The 17,432-nt window shown below is 40.1% G+C and overlaps 1 protein-coding gene across 1 annotated transcript in view; it reads right to left on the reverse strand.

The window, feature by feature from the left end:
* UBR1 (ubiquitin protein ligase E3 component n-recognin 1) overlaps positions 1-17,432 on the reverse strand; it is a 155,920-nt gene that overhangs the window by 55,320 nt on the left and 83,168 nt on the right. Inside the window, exons 29-33 of the mRNA XM_024232699.3 lie at positions 13,265-13,351; positions 11,858-12,039; positions 5,016-5,221; positions 3,584-3,677; positions 2,307-2,456 (exon numbers count right to left, since the gene is read on the reverse strand). Coding sequence (XP_024088467.2) covers positions 2,307-2,456; positions 3,584-3,677; positions 5,016-5,221; positions 11,858-12,039; positions 13,265-13,351 — 719 coding nt within the window. The remainder of the gene's footprint in view (positions 1-2,306; positions 2,457-3,583; positions 3,678-5,015; positions 5,222-11,857; positions 12,040-13,264; positions 13,352-17,432) is intronic.

Consider the following 17,432-nt stretch of genomic DNA (forward strand, 5'->3'; position numbering starts at 1 on the left):
TCCTGAGTAACAGAACTGTTACTACAGATTAAAAGTGTGCCAGAGTTCTAAGAGACCTAGTTTTAAGGATCAGTTTTCTGAATTTAGAAAGAACTGCTCTGAAGCATCTGATCCTTAAAGTCATCAAGGAAAGAAGTAGCTAAATAGTCTGTTAGAGAACAATTTACATAGTTTAATAATCCTATTTTGGGGGAGCCACTGTGTAAAAAAGGCTTGTACAAGAAGTTGGAAAGTCACTTTATTATGATATTCCTTTATCTTTGTCTTCTGCTGTACAGCTAGGTAAGGCTTTGGAGTCAGGTCTGGGTTTGAATCTTAGGTCTGTCTTGGGACAAGTAAAAACTATCCATAGTCTCCAATTCCTTATCTTTAAACGGAAATAATAGTACCTACTTCAATAGACTACTGTGAGAATTAAATAAGATAATGCAGCATTTGCTTGGTAGAATGCCTAAAATATATTAATTACTCAAATCAAAGATAATTCTTTCTCATGTTACCACATATGTTGAAGAAGACAATTTCAATTTAGGTCTATCAATGACATGGAATATTAGAGATTAGAACAACTCTTTATTTATTTATTTATTTTTGACACAGAATGTAGCTCTGTCGCCCAGGCTGGAGTGCAATGGTATGGTCTCGGCTCACTGAAACCTCCACCTCCCGGGTTCAAGCAATTCGCATGCCTCAGCCTCCTGAGTAGCTGGGATTACACCCATGTGCCACCACGCCAAGCTAATTTTTGTATTTTTAGTAGAGATGGGTTTTTGCCACATTGGCCAGGCTGGTCTCAAACTCCTGATCTCAGGTGATCTGCCTGCCTCGGCCTCTCAAAGTGCTGGGATTCAGGCGTGAGGCACTGTGCCCAGCCAAGGTTAGAGCAATTCTTTTTTTTTTTTTTTTTTTACGAGACGGAGTCTCGCGTTGTCGCCCAGGCTGTAATGCAATGGCTCAATCTCGGCTCACTACAACTGCCACCTCCCAGGTTCAAGCAAATCTCCTTGGCTCAGCCTCCCAGGTAGCTGGGATTATAGGTGCCCACCACCACGCCCAACTAATTTTTTTGTATTTTTAGTACAGACGGGTTTCATTATGTTGGCCAGGCTGGTCTCGAACTCCTGACCTCGTGATCCACCCGCCTTGGCTTCCCAAAGTGCTGGGATTACAGGTGTAAGCCATGGCGCCCCGCCAGAGCAAGTCTTTATATTGACCCTTCTCGCCCAACCTAACACCTTTGAACTTTTATGGGGACATAAAGGTATTTTTATCAACAAAACCATTTTCTTTAGCAGAATTTAGGTTTACCATTACAAATTCATTGCATTTTAAAGCAACTGAAATAATATAAATATTATAGTACTGTTATCATCCCGTAGAACAGTGAGAATATAGAAATATATAATTAAATTTCCAAGTTGTCATACAAAAACTAATAATTTGGTGTTAATTCCATTTACAGATCAGAATATAAAAATTTAAAAACTCAAAATGCTTAAAACACTACCCAAAGAGAGATATATAAAAACAAATCTAGTGTTTCTATTTAATTTTTTTAGTTAACATTTGTCCATATCTCTAGAGCTACAGCATTTGGATCTTCAGAAAAATGAAACTAAAAATAATACAAAGATCATTAGGGCTATCAGACTCCAACTGGCAACTCTAATGATGGCAAAGGGCCATATGAAAGGAATGAATTTTTTTTGCATCTTTTCTCCTTTTGTGAGTGCTAAGGCAGAGGTCAGAGTTCTATTGCTTTAATGGTTGCTGGAAAATATAACCACAATATACAGATTTGAGTAAATAAACATTCTAGTTCTCTTAGAGTCCAAAAATTAGGCTTTTGATCACATTTTAAAAGTATAATACAAGATATAAAATGAAAAAGTATTAATTCCTTTAAAGAATAAAAAACAGTAATCTAACAAAAACAGGCACAAATTAAAGAACTAAAGACAACTTTCTATTTGTTTTTGAGACAGGGTCTCGCTCTGTCACCCAGGCTGGACTGCAGTGGCGCAATCTCGGCTCACTGGAGCTTCAATCTCCTGGGCTCCAGTGATTCTCCCACCTCAGCCTCCTCAAGTAACTGGGTCTACAGGCGTGTGCTACCACACCTGGCTAATTTTTTTTGTGTGTGTGTGTTTTTTGTAGAGATGGGGTTTTACCATGTTACCCAGGCTGGTCTCGAACCCCTGAGCTCTGTCAATCCGCCCACCTCAGTCTCCCAAAGTGCTGGGATCACAGGCCACTGCACCTGGCCAACTTTTAAAAAATTAACCAAAACATAAATTAAAATATACCTGTTTATCTTTTGAGGTTGCAAAGGAATAATGGGGATGACAGTATTGCACAGAGATTTGCAAAGAGGGCAAAGATATTCTCCACTTTCCAAGTCAAAAAGGTCAACATGAATGCGCTGCTGAGAGCTCAGCTGTACAGCTTCAAAATACCTGCAAAATTACAAAGACACAGGCCCATTCAGAACTACACATGCATCTCCAAGTGTGTATCTCCACTTGCTCCAATCCAAGTTTTAAAAATCTGGAATTTTTGCCCCAATAAACATCTTTAGAACATACATGCAAAAACACACAAGTTGTAATTATAGAAGAAACAGGTTGCCCATTATTTTGGGAACAAATTGGAAAATACATCAGAGCAGATATAAATTTAAAATAAGTTTATTGAATCATAACTCATCTCTTGCCTCAACAGCATGGTGATACAGCATGGACACTACTTTCCTCAGTTTCTAATGATGAACTGAAGTAGTGAGGGCTATCATGGAAAAATTATATATTGTAATCTAAAGCCAAATGGGTAAACTCTACACAAAAGATTTCTCAGGAATTACATTTTTGAATTTTTATATTTTCCAGAGATAGAATGAGAACTTCTTGTCCTATTCATCCTATTCTATTTAAAAGGTACTTTTCACAGCTGTATGTTTTGAGAGAAATTAGATTTTTATAAAGATTACTTTTTTATTATTTATTTGTTGTATTTATTAATTTTTTTGAGACGATGTTTCGCTCGTGTCCCAAGCTGGAGTGCAATGGCGCAATCTTGGCTCACTGGAATCTCCGTCTCCTGGGTTCAAGTGATTCTGCCTCAGCCTCTGGAGGAGCTGGGATTAAAAGCATGTGCCACCACACTCGGCTAATTTTTGTATTTTTAGTAGAGACAGGGTTTTACCACGTTGGCCAGGCTGGTCTCAAACTCCTGACCTCAGGTGATCCTCCTGCCTCAGCCTCCCAAAGTGCTGAGATTACAGGTGTGAGCCACCACGCCCAGCCAATTATTACTATTTTTACATGAATACTGATGAAGAGCAACTGATTAGTTTATGGAGAGCAAGCACAAAGGAACACTGAAAATCTAAAGTTGGTAACTTTACACACCACTTTCCAACTTTGATAATAATAATTCATGCAAACAGAATTAGTAATTAAAACTGTTTCAATTATTCAAATAAGAAGAAAGGAAAGAAGACATGAGAAAACATGCCTTTTTGTGGCCTTGAGTGAACTTCAATGTTCCTAGTCTCTTTCAAGAACATGTCAGAAGGACAACTTACTTCTGCCAGCACACTGCATGCATTACATGACCACAGCTTCCTGTATAAGTTCCATATGCCAAGTCTGGATCCATGAAAAGTGGGTCTAGGGTTTCTGGTACAAGGTATAAAAAGGAGTGAAAAAGAGAGACAGGTTATCAGGTCCAAAGTCTAATCACAAACTGTCTTAGGAATGTCCAAGCAAAGTGTCACAATATCATGATAGGAGGATATATAGTAACAAAAAGGGAAAAGTAATAGTAACAAAAGAGAAAAGCATAAAGCTAGCCTGTCAGATATGATTCTAAAATTAGTATGGATTAATAACTCTATCTTTGATTTACTTTTTAATCCTGAATATTGAGTTTAATCTGCATTATCTTGGTTATTTAAGTGATCTTCTATGTTTCCAAGATAATTTACTTTTTTAATTTTAATAGTAATTTGATAAATAATAATTTTAAGGGATACTTAGGGGAATTATAACCTCATTAAGAAAAGCACAGATTGAGGATTTCAAATTCTGGTTTCATCACTTGTAACTCATGGCCATGGGTAAGTTACTTGACCTCTCTGTGCCACAAGTCCTTCATCTATAAAATGGAACTAATAGTGATGACTAACTCATAGGACTGTTGTGAGGATTAAGTAAGTAAATACACATAAAGCACTTAACAAGTGCCTGGCAATGTTAAGTTTTCAATAAATGCTAGTCTTTATTATCACTATTATTCCAAGGAGCTTGTTTGTTTTGTTTGTTTTGAGACAGGGTCTCACCCTGTTGCAGACCACAGGCTCATGCAACCATGCCTGGCTAATATGTTTGTAGAGATGAGGTTTTGCCATGTTGCCTAGGCTGGTCTCAAACTCCTGAGCTCAAGTGATCCACCCACACCAGCTTCCCAAAGTGTTGGGATTACAGGAGTGAGCCACCATGTCTGGCCTATTCCAAGGGTATTTTAAAATAATAATGATGCTAAAGCAGCTAACTCCTGATGTAACAAGTGCAATAAATTATCTAATTAGCATTCCTGCCAAGAAAATGTTTAACATGATTCTAATCAGGAGGCAACTTAACAATCAGATAAATTCAGAATGTGATACATTACACAAAGCAAGTGGCCTCAATTCTTCAAAAAAGCTACTATCATAAAAAAAGGAGGGACTAATCTGGATTAAAATAGAGTAAAGGAAATAACCAAAACAACACATAAATGTGTTTGGATCCTGAGTGAAAAAAAAAGTCTAGCAATTGAAGACATTTTGAGAACTGTTGAAGAAAAATTGATTTTATATTAGATAATATTCCTGGATTATTATTACTTTCTTAAATATGATAATGGCAGGGTAGATATATAACCCTCACTTTCAAATGTTTTTCAAGTAGTATTTTCTTTAATTACACAGGCATGAAAAGAAATGCACAAAAGGATATTTATTAAATAATACAGACCTCCTGAGAGTTCTATGGGTTTTCCCCTGTGCTGGGTTAAGGCAGTAGATTTCTGGACACAGGCCGATAATACCATGGCATTATTTTCTATTTTCACCTCTTGTTCTTCTTGGCAAAGGATACATGTCAGCACCTCTTTTTCAGTAACAGATGGACCCCGTTTAGGACCCAAAGCAATTCTAGAGTAGTCACTGATTGCTGGGGTGCTACCAAAAGAAATGATCAGAAATGAGGACACATGTTTTGGTCACTTGTCTTCATATTCTGGTAGATTTTAAGTAACTATAGGCAAGAAATATAAGAAAGATAATAAAAATAAAAATGATATTTAGCAATATTAAGTTAAAAGCTTCCCCCTTTCCTTTGTGACTTTCATCAGTTATTTGCTTATTACAAAATACAAGTGTTGCTAAGTGCAAAAAAACAGATGATAAAATGGAATGTATATTACAATTTTACTTCATTTACTATACCAATAAGCTAGGTTATTTTTTTTTCTGGATATAAAAGCAATACAGGCTTATTGAATAAATTTCGGAAAATCTATAACAGTATAAATAAGTGCTATATTCCCACAACCTAGAGATACCTACTAGTAACCTTGTACATTTCCTTCTAGGTCTGCTTTCTATTTATAATATACTTCTTCATATAAATAAGATCACATTACACAGATTTGCATCCTGCTATATTCACTTATAGTATCTTATATCATTAAAACTTCTTCAGAAACATTTTTAAATGGATACACAGCTCTTACTGTATGTGCCATAATAGTTGTATCCATTCCCTGCCATTAGGCATTTAGGTTTCTATTCTATTTTGGTAGCTATTCAAACTAAAAAACTTACACCTTAATAATTCAGCAATTCTTAGAATCTACTCTTACTGACTGGGCAAAACTCAGGATCTACTGATGCGTACAATAATATTTAAATAATAGCAAATATTTATAACATGCTGATTGTGAAGCTAGGCACTATTTCAAATACTTTACATGTTTACTCAAACCTTACAATAATCCTATGAGGTAGGTATTATTATTCCGTCTAGAGCAGCTGCTGCAAAGATGTCTGCTGCAGCAGTGGAGGCGCGGCTGGGGCAACGTGCTCCATGGAGCCCTTGGGTTGGGAACAGTAGGGAGCCCCACCCCTTCCGAGTTTGCGGGGCAGGAGCCCTGCGCTCCCGGGCACAGCTGCAACTGCCCAGCTCAGAAGTGCCTGTTCTGAGCCTCTCCCGACTTCCAATGCCCGCTCCGATTTTGGAGCAAAGCTGTGGCCAAGCCCAGGCACTGCCGCGGCCCCGGCCAGGTGTGTGCACACTCGGGGCGGTGCTGACACGTCAGCCCCCTGCTGCCTTGGCTCCCTCTGGTCTTTGGGTGCTGGTAAACATGGAAGGAAGGCCAAGGGGAAACAGGTGGCTCAGCATGGGCCTGCAGGTGCCCCTTGGCACAAACAGCCAGGGAGTTGTGGATGACATGTTGATGGCGGCATGAGGCAGACAGGTTCCTGGGCAGAAAGGGGTGGGTCCCCAGTGAAGTCCCACCTTCAAGCCAGGAATGGCCTGAAGCCTGGGGACCAGTATGTCAGTTACAGGTGGAGTCCACAGCCTGGAGTGAGAATTGATGGTGCTTTCTCTGGGTCTGTCCATGAACCAGTCAGCACACACTTTCTCCCTTCTGAAGTCCCTAAAAACCCCAGACTCAGCCAGACTCACATGGGGACTACCAGCTGCAGGAAGGAGCTACCCAATTCAAGTCTCCTGACTTGCTGGGATGACCTGCCTGTGGAAAGGAGATACCCACTCTGGATCTCCTCTCCACTGAGTGCTGGACACTCGCTGGGATGACCTGCCTGCAGAAAGAGCTACCCACTTCGGGTCCCTAGAGAGCTGTTCTGTTGCTTAATAAAGCTCTCCACCTTGCTCACCCTCCAGTTGTCCGTGTACCTCATTCTTCCTGGATGCAGGACAAGAACTCGGGAACCACCAAACGGCAGGACTGAAAGAGCTAGTAACATAAACGGCTGAAACGCCCACACCCACTGCTTGCCACGTTGCAGGTGACAAGAAGGAGAGAAGAGCTGTGGTCCTTCGGGGAGCCCAGACCTAGGGGCTCCCTGAGCCAGGGCTGTGACACCCTCTTTGGGGCTTCACAGTTTCTGGCATCTCTGAGCTGCCAGGTGCCACCACATTCCCTTTGTCCAGACAAGAGTCCCCGCAGCGGAACCTGCTGGTGCATATGATCCAGCTGCAGGCTTGCACAAAGCTGGCCCCTGTCCCTGTGCCTAGAGCTCCCTGCCCTGCCGCAGCAGCTGGCGTGCCTGGCTGTGCGCAGTGGCCAGACCCTGCAGGTGCCTGCTCATGCACCCCTGGTCACTCCACACCTGGCTCGTCCTTGGCAGGCATGGGATCCAGGCTGGTAGTGTCAGTCAAGTGCAGCCTGCCAGGCCAAGTGGGCAGGATGAGCCCAGAGAGACAGCAACATTCTGGCAAAGGTGCCACTGGCCACAGAGGTTTCTGGCTGGAAAAGCAACACCCTAAGGATCCTGTGACACTTCCACTTTTCAGATGAAGAAACTGAGGCCTAGTGACAACAAAAGACTCACCCAATGATTCATCAATAGTATGTAGCAGAGCCAGGATTTAATCCAGGTAATCTAGGCTCACAGTCCATGCCCTGAACTACTCTACAATGTTGTCTCTGTGCAAGAAGCTCCCTGAACTATAGTATATCATTGAACAATAAATAAATATTAATCATCATATAAAAATGAGCTTACCTAACATAGAATACTCTGCAGCTTTTTTGTTTTGTTTCATTTTGTTTGAGACAGAGTCTTGCACTGTTGCCAGGCTGGAGTGCAGTGGCGCAATCTCGGCTCACTGCAATCTCTGCCTCCCAGGTTCAAGTGATTCTCCTTGCCTCAGCCTCCCAAGTAGCTGGGATTACAGGTGCCTGCCACCATGCCCAGCTAATTTTTTTGTATTTTTAGTAGAGACAGAGTTTCACTATGTTGGCCAGGCTGGTCTCGAACTCCTGACCTCATGATCTGCCTGCCTTGGCCTCCCAAAGTGCCGGGATTACAGGCGTAAGCCACCGCGCCCGCCCTACTCTGCAGTTTTTAAAAGGTGGGACTCACTAAGTATGGTACCACCTCCTAGGAGGCATCTAGCAATAAATTATGAAAGGTTTACTTATTGATTGTCACAAGGTTCTAGTAGGCACAGGATACAGTCCCACAATTCACAGGACAGTACTGCATGAAAAAAAAAAAAAAAAAAAGCTGCCTAAATGCCAAGACTGAAAAACACTGAGCTTGTTTTGTATATAAGAACATACATAGATTTCCAAGACATACTACAGAGTGAAAATGGGAAGTTGTAGAGTGATATGTACATAATATTATCAATGCAAATAAAACCAAAGGCTGAATGACATGCTATAATTTCTGTGGCTACATATATTTGTATTAATAACACAGGAAAAATTCTGGCAAGATACACATAAAACTTATAACCAGAGAACCTCTGAGGAGGGGCAGAAAGAAGTCCAGGATTTGGGCTGGTGCTCAAATAGAATTTTAGCTTTATTTCTGACATTCAGTTTTCAAGAGGAAAATTATTAATATAACTATGTAATTTGGCCGGGCACACTAGCTCACACCTTGTAATCCCAGCACTCTGGGAGGCTGAAGTGGGAAGATCACTTGAGGCCAGGAGTTCGAGACCAGCCTGGCCAAAATGGTGAAACCCCATCTCTACTAAAAATACAAAAAAAAAAATTAGCCAGGTGTGGTGGTGGGCGCCTGTAATCCCAGCTACTCAGGAGGTGGAGGCAGGAGAATCACTTGGACCCAGGAGGCGGAGGTTGCAGTGAGCCGAGATCACGCCACTGTACTCCAGTCTAGGCGACAAAGCAAGACTCCATCTCGAGTGTGTGTGTGTGTAAAACTACATAATTAAAATTTTGGCTGGGTGTGGTGACACACACCCGTAGTCCCAGCTACTCAGGAGGGTAAGGCAGGAGGATCACTTGAGCCCAGGAGTTTGAGACTGTAGTGCATCATAATTATGCCTGTGAAGAGCCACTGCATTCTAGCCTGGGCAACATAGTGAGACCCCATCTCTGAAAAAAAAAAACTGGTTTAAAAAAATATGAGAGAATATATTTGAGACTTTGGGATAGGAAAAGCTTTCTTAAACAAGATATTAATACAAAAAGTTAAAACTCTAAAAGACTGATAAATTTGTCTTTATCAACACTGCACACTTCTCTATGGCTAAACTCCATAATTAATGTTAAAGAAACAGGGACAAAATATGGGATACATATGTAACAAAGCTAATTATTAATAATTTTAAGACTTATATAAGTCAGTAAGACAAGAGCAAAGCACCCAATAGAGATGGGCAAAGAATAATAATAGGCAATTCCCAGAGGATAAAATGTAAAAGGTCAGTGAATAATCATATGAGAAGTTGCTCAACCTAGTACTAAATAGCAATTGGGGAAATTCAGCCAGATTGGCACAAATCTGTAATTTTAATAATATCACATTTTCAAGTACTGAAAATAGTTAAGTATTAGTGAGAACAAAGTAAATTAGGCACCTATATACACTATCAGGAGTAGAAACTAGTAAAACCACTCTGGATGGTAATGTGGCCATATCTATAAAAATTTTAACCCAGCCCTTTCACTTACTGGACTCCTTGACTAAGTACTTGCAGAGTTGTACAAGGAGACACATATGAAAAGGTTCTCATGAACTGTTATAAAGAAAAATTGGAAGCAACCTAAATGTCTAAAGTCAGATAAATAAACTATTATATAACCACGTCAGAGACCACTATGCAGCAGTCATAAACAATGATGTAGAATCTACGTTATAGGCCGGGCACAGTGGCTCACACCTGTAATCCCAGCGCTTTGGGAGGCCGAGGCAGGCGGATCACGAGGTCAGGAGATGGAGATCATCCTGGCTAACACGGTGAAACCCCCTCTCTACTAAAAATACAAAAAAATTAGCTGGGTGTGGTGGCGGGCGCCTGTAGTCCCAGCTACTCGGGAGGCTGAGGCAGGAGAATGGCGTGAACCCTGGAGGTGGAGCTTGCAGTGAGCCGAGACCGTGCCACTGCACTCCAGCCTGGGAGACAGAGTGAGACTCCGTCTCCCCCCAACAAAAAAAAAAAAAAAAAGAATCTACATTATAGAGCGACATGTACTGATATCAAAAGATTCCTAAGACATTGAAACAGCAAGCTGCAGACAAAATGTATGGTTAAAAAAGAAAAACCACTAGAAAACACGAAACAAGCCTCACTATTTCTTCATGTATACATGTTTATAAATGCACAGAAAGAGGTCTAAGAACAATGGTAATTTGTAATCATGGTTATGTGTGGAGAAAGATCAGTAATGCAGAAATGGTCAAAGGGGGACTTCCTGCATTATTTAAATTGCTTTCAATAAGAACACATTCAAAAATCACATGTCCAATTAATCAAGCAATAAAAATAAATAATGAAAGCATTAAGGCCATAAATGAACTCTGAGTACACCTTTGCTTACACCTTCTTATTTTATTGTCAGTAGTTTCTTTCTCACTATTTCTAAATAGTATGTTGTTAATACATAATATCTAGAGGTGGGACTTCGGCTTGTCATTTAAAATTTCCAGTTTTGTTACACTATAGTCAGCCAAGGAAAGCATACCTTCATATCTTTTTATTTTTAATCACTAATATAATCATTATTCTTTATGGTCCTTGTTAGCATACTCAACTTTGAGATTAAACATACATATCAGATAGGATATATTGTGCCTACTATTATTCCAAAACCACAATTTTCTAAAAGTATCCACAACATTTTTTTTTGAGACGGAGTCTCGCTCTGTTGCCCAAGCTGGAGTGCAGTGGCACAATCTCTGCTCACTACAACCTCTGGCTCCCAGGTTCAGGTGATTCTCGTGCCTCAGCCTCCTGAATAGCTGGGACTAAATGCACGCGTCACCACACCCAGCTAATTTTTGTATTTTTAGTAGAGACGGGGTTTTGCCTGTTGGCCAGGCTGGTCTCGAACTCCTGACCTCAGGTGATCCGCCCACCTCGGCCTCCCAAAGTGTTGGGATTACAGAGGTTAGCCACTGCTCACAGCCCTCAACACATATTGTTTTAAACAGCAGTGAAAGCTTGTCTTTAAAAAGGGCCAAAGTGGGTACTTTCAATATTTTAAATTTCTTGGAATGCTTTTCAAAGTAACATTATTATGCCTCCTCCCTTTTATCACTGTATTAATAGCCCATAAAGCACAGCTCAGAAAATTAACCAATTTCTCTAAGAGCATACCACAGTCAGAACTCAGAAAACCAGATTTACTGATTCCAATTCCAAGGTGCTATCCATACCTGTAGTTATAGGCAATGTCTTTCTTCTCTTTAAGAAAAAAAGAAAAACTCGTATAAGCCACCTTTTTCAGGCAAAGAATTTGTTTCCAATAATGTAATAACTGTAGTCATTTTTATTAGAAATAATAATGTGAAATAAGTGAGCTGATGTGTAAATGTGTACCTAAAAGTGCTAATGCATACAAAATAATGGGTTGGTTATCTTTTTGTGCATAAAGATTCCTAACATAACTTTACTGCACACTCAATGCATTTATCAGCATAAAATTATATTCAATAAGTACCTTAGAGTCTTCACTCTGACCTTTCTAGAATGAAAATAGTTGAATTTCTCTTGCCATAAAATACATTTTAGAAAAGCATAATTTAAAGTGACTATTTAACTTTTCCTCCAAAAACTGAGTTGGTAATTTTTGGTTTGCTTTATTTTACCTCTCTTCCTCCATAATGGAGTCTTCTTTCCCAGGCATTTCTGATGTATTGTCATACATGAGTTTATGAGTTTCAATGAAGTTTTTCTGTAAGGCAGACATCTGAGCCATGATCTTCTGACGATGTAGCCTAGCAGCTTCAGCTTTTCTTTTTCGTTCTGCTTTTTCTTTATCATGAGTAATCTGGGTATTAAGAAATGACAAATTTAGGTAAGATCCACTGTTAAACATTTATATACGCTGTTTGGATGGCAAAATTCCTTAGAATAAGATTCTGAAACCCTGATTACCCCTTACATACTGGATTCAGTTTAATGTTTCAAAATTAGCATTACAGGCTGCATGACATCATACAACTAATTATTCCTTTAGTTGTTTAAATAATTTACTGTAAAAAGCTAAGAACCTTAAATATCCAATTAACTGCCTTTTATACTCAATGCAGGTACCTTAAGAAATAAAATTAGATAAAACAAAATTTTAAAATCATTTGTCAATCACTTAATCACTGACAATTTAAATAATCTTGATTTCTAACAGTTACTTCTAAATGCACTGTTAAAAATGAGAAATTTAACAACTTTTTTAACTTTAACAATATTACTGAGATATATTTGGTGCATGTTAATTTTCTATTCAAATTTACATCCAGTGTGTTTTACTGAACACGTAATAACCACAAATAATATTATTCTAATAATATAAATTTTAGAATCACCAAAACCCGATTCACTATATTATAGCAATAACACAAATATTATTGCATTTCATTGAATCTAAGATGTACCATTATATTTCTCTAAAAAATGCTGTTGATGAAAGTCATTTATTGTGAGACATATCCCAATTTAAGTCACTAAAATATATTAAAAGTTAATAAAATATGGTATTTTGGTTTTTTGTTTTTGAGATGGAATCTTGCTCTGTCACCCAGGCTGGAATGCAGTAGCGTGATTTTGGCTCACTGCAACCTCCGCCTCCTGGGTTCAAGTGATTTTCGTGCCTCAGCCTCCCGAATAGCTGGGACTACATGAGCAAGCCACCACATTGGGCTAATTTTTGTATTTTTACTAGAGACGTGGTTTTGCCATGTTGGCCAGGCTGGTCTTGAACTCCCGACCTCAAGTGATCTACCCGCCTCTGCCTCTCAAAGAGCTGGGATTTCTAATAGAGCTCTACTATATAATCAATTTCTCCCGTTTTTGCAAAATACAAAAATTATGATGAATTGTCACGTACCATTAATCTCCACAATATAGAAGCATAATGAATAAAAGATGGACAGATCTCATATACTTTACAATCAACAGGTTTCTCCTAACAAAAAAGCAGCAGCTCCCTTATACCAGTAAAGTTCAAAGACAGAGATGAATGTCACCATTACTACAGTGTTATTACAGTGTCATACCTCATCATTCTTAATAGATTCCAATCCTGATGTGGTTGCTACAATTAAACAAGATTTTTCTCTTAATCGCTTCACTGTGTCAAACATCTGTGAAAAACAGATGAAACGTTAAAAGAGTTAGTTAGACCGTTAGACCGACCAGGAACAGAAACATTCACTAATCTGATTTTGGCATCATATCTCCAAATGTCTTTCACTTAAACTATTTCAATATATGAAGAAAAAAAGTGACTCTGACTGTGACAAACACCTCCCCTGGTCAATGAGCAATCCAGCTGAGGAGGAGGCCACTGGTAGCAGAACCAGCTGATTCAGTAGGCTGGGGGCATGCCTCTGTTAGCTTTCAAGAGATTTGCCAGGAAACAAAAATTTTTTTAATTTAAAATAATATTTTTGTGCAAAAACACATAAAAACAAGGATACAAAATGGTGACTGCTCTTTGGGAGGCGGAGGTGGGTAATCTCAGCACTTTGGGAGGCCAAGGCAGGTGGATCACCTGAGGCCAGGAGTTAGAGATCAGCCTGGCCAACATAGCAAAATCCTGTCTTTACTAAAAATACAAAAATTAGCTGGGCGTGGTGACCCATGCCTGTGATGCCAGCTACTTGGGAGGCTGAGGCATGAGAATCTCTTGAACCCGGGAAGTGGAGGTTGCAGTGAGCTGAGATCGTGCCACTGCACTCCAGCCTGGGTGACAGAGCAAGACCCTGTCTCAAAAAAAAAAAAAAGATACAAAATGGAAAGTAAAATCCTTCTCTCCCTGATTGCAACACCTCTATCAGAATACATAATTTTTTTATTTACATCTGTTTTCGTAAAAAGAGATCCTACCATACATACTGTTTCACACATCCTCTTTTCACTTAATCATTTATCTTCGGAGACATTTTGACATTTCTTTTTTGGTTGGTTTTTTTTTTTTTTAGACAGAGTCTTGCTCTGTCGCCCAGGCTGGAGCGCAGTGGTGAAATCTTGGCTCACTGCAAGCTACGCCTCTTGGGTACACGCCATTCTCCTGCCTCAGCCTCCTGAATAGCTGGGACTACAGGTACCCGCCACAACACCCGGCTAATTTTTGTATTTTTAGTAGAGATGGGGTTTCACCGTGTTAGCCAGGATGGTCTCGATCTCCTGACCTCGTGATCCGCCCACTTCAGCCTCCCAAAGTGCTGGGATTACAGGCGGGAGCCATCGCGCCCAGCTATCCTTGGAGACATTTCCACAACAGCTTATACAGAACTACCTCATTCTTATTAACAAAGCTCACGGTTTCAGCATGAATGCATTCATTAATTCATTCATTCATTCATTCGACAGAGTTTCAGTCTGTCGTCCAGGCTGGAGTGCAATGGCACAATCTTGGCTCACTGCAACCTGTCTCCTGGGCTCATGCCATCTTCTCACCTCAGCCTCTCAAGTAGCTGGGACTAGAGGCGCACACCACCATACCCTTGACTAATTTTTGTATTTTTTGTAGAGATGGAGTTTTTGCCACATTGTCCAGGCTGGTCTTGAACTTCTGGGCTCAAGCAAGCCACCCACCTTGGCTTCCCAAAGTGCTGGAACTATAGGTATATAGGTGTGAGTCACTGTGCCTAGTAAAATTTATTTATATTTTGAAAGAACCTTGGTCTCATGAGGAAAAATTTCCCACAATGAACACTTACAACATAGCTTTAAATCAACCATCTGGATAGAGTATCTAATGTTTTTAACAGCAGATACATGTGCTTTTCAGATATTTTGATAATACAATTTAGTATTCTAATTGAAAATGAATTTTCAGGACTAGATCTGCAATTCATAACACCATCTCTATGGGATATGAACGCTGAACTAAATGGTACCTCGATTTACTTTCTCAATAGTTATCTACTTTCGTTTGATTTTATATCTTAAAATAATATTAGCTAGTTTAACACAAATACTAAATATTCATAAAATCTACTTCAAGAAGAATTTTAATAATATCATTATCTTTTTTTTTTTTGAGATAGAGTCTCGCTTTGTCGCCCAGGCTGGAGTGCAGTGGTGCGATCTCGGCTCACTGCAAGCTCCGCCTCCCAGGTTCACGCCATTCTCCTGCCTCAGCCTCCTGAGTAGCTGGGACTACAGGTGCCCACCACCACGCCCGGCTAATGTTTTTTGTATTTTTAGTAGAGATGGGGTTTCATCATGTTAGCCAGGATGCTCTCGATCTCCTGACCTCGTGACCCTCCTGCCTCGGCCTCCCAAAGTGCTGGGATTACAGGCGTGAGCCACCACGCCCGGCCAATAATATCATTATCTTATAGTTACATCATTACCTCATGCTTAAGGACTGTTTCTAATAAAGTATTAAGAAGAGCTGCCCTCTTAAAAGTACAAATCAGTACCAAGATTTCCAATTGATAAGAATGTGAAAAATAACTACTCTATATATTCTGATTATCAAAACAATACTTAGCTATAAACATCAGAATATCTTACTGAATGCAATGAGTGCAGAAGCTCCATAATCCTGGTTTCAGTTTTTTTTTTTTTTGAGACAGAGTCTCACTCTGTCACCCAGGCTGGAGTGCAGTGGTGCAATCTCGGCTCACTGCAACCTCCGCCCTCAGAGTTCAGGCGATTCTGCTGCCTCAGCCTCCTGAATAGATGGGATTACAGGCGCCTGCCACCACGCCCAGCTAATTTTTTTTTTTTTGTATTTTTAGTAGAGATGGGGTTTCACCATCTTGGCCAGGCTGGTCTTGAACTACTGATCTTGTGATCCACCCGCCTCCGCCTCCCAAAGTGCTGGGATTACAGGCGTGAGCCACCGTGCCTGGTCGGTTTTATGTTTCTATGTGGAGGGTTTTCCATTAAAGTAACATTCCTGGCCTCTCTCTCTCCTGCTTATTTAATTCACTTGTCTCCAAAGGCAATGCTATCTACTCAATAGCTCAAGCACCAAATCCAGGAGTCATCTTTGATTTCCTTTTTTCTGAGACAGAGTCTTGTTCTGTCACCCAGGCTGGAGTGCAGTGGTGCGATCTTGGCTCACCGCAATCTCCACCTCCCTGGTTCAAGCAATTCTCCTGCCTCAGCCTCCCGAGTAGCTGGGACTACAGGTGTGCACCACCATGCCTGGCTAATTTTTTGTATTTTTAGTAGAGATGAGGTTTCACCATGTTAGCCAGACTGATCTCCAACTCCTGACCTCAGGTGATCTGCCTGCCTCGGCCTCCCAAAGTGCTGGGATTACAGGCGCTAGCCACCGTGCCCAGCCTCATCTTTGATTTATTTCCTTCATCTCTCCCATGAGACTGATGAGCAAGTACTATAGATTTTATCTTCATACACCTTCGACATGCACCTTAATCAGTTCAGATTCTTACTATCTGCATCTTAGCCTAGGTCATGCTTATTTCACATCAAGATTACTGCAACAGTCTCCTAACAGTTTCCTTACTTGTATGCCTATCCCCCATAATCCATTTACTCCACAGCAGCCAATACCATCTTGTACAAATATAGATTAGGTCACTTAAAATCCTCCAATATTTTCCCATTGTCTTCAAAAATTATCACTTTACGCTGACTTAAAAGGACCTACAAGACCTGGCCCCTGGCTATCCCTCTGATCTCATTGCCTACTTTTCCATCCCTCACCCATTATGTTCCAGCCACACTGATCTTCTTTCTGGCCACCACAGAGCTTTTGCACTGCTGTTTCCTCTTCCTGGAGTACTCTTCCAGACTCTTCTAAGACTGACTCCATGTCATTCAGGTCTTAGCTCTAATGTCGTGTTTTAAGAGAGGCCTTCCCTAATTACTCAAAGTAACCCCTTACTCATCTATTGAATTACCCTGATATTTTTGTTTATTTATTTGTTTAATGTCTGTCCCTCAACTGGAGTATATGTTCCATGATAGTAAGCACCTTGTCTGCCTTGTTCCATCTAGAAATCTATAAGTGAGCATGGCACATGGTAGGTTTTCAGTAAAGTTGACTAAATAACGACCAAAAAAATGAATAAATCTTAGTTTATTTTTAAAACTACACTAAAATATAGGAAAATAGAATTATTAACATGAAAAATAAGTGATTATGAAAACCAGTAGTAAACGTCTACAATGGTACAGTGGTTTAATTCTGGAGGCAAGCAGAGAATTCTTAAATATTTAAACCAAGATACGATCACT

The sequence above is a fragment of the Pongo abelii genome, chromosome 16 (genome assembly GCF_028885655.2).
Source record: "Pongo abelii isolate AG06213 chromosome 16, NHGRI_mPonAbe1-v2.0_pri, whole genome shotgun sequence".
NCBI classification, from domain to species: domain Eukaryota; kingdom Metazoa; phylum Chordata; class Mammalia; order Primates; family Hominidae; genus Pongo; species Pongo abelii.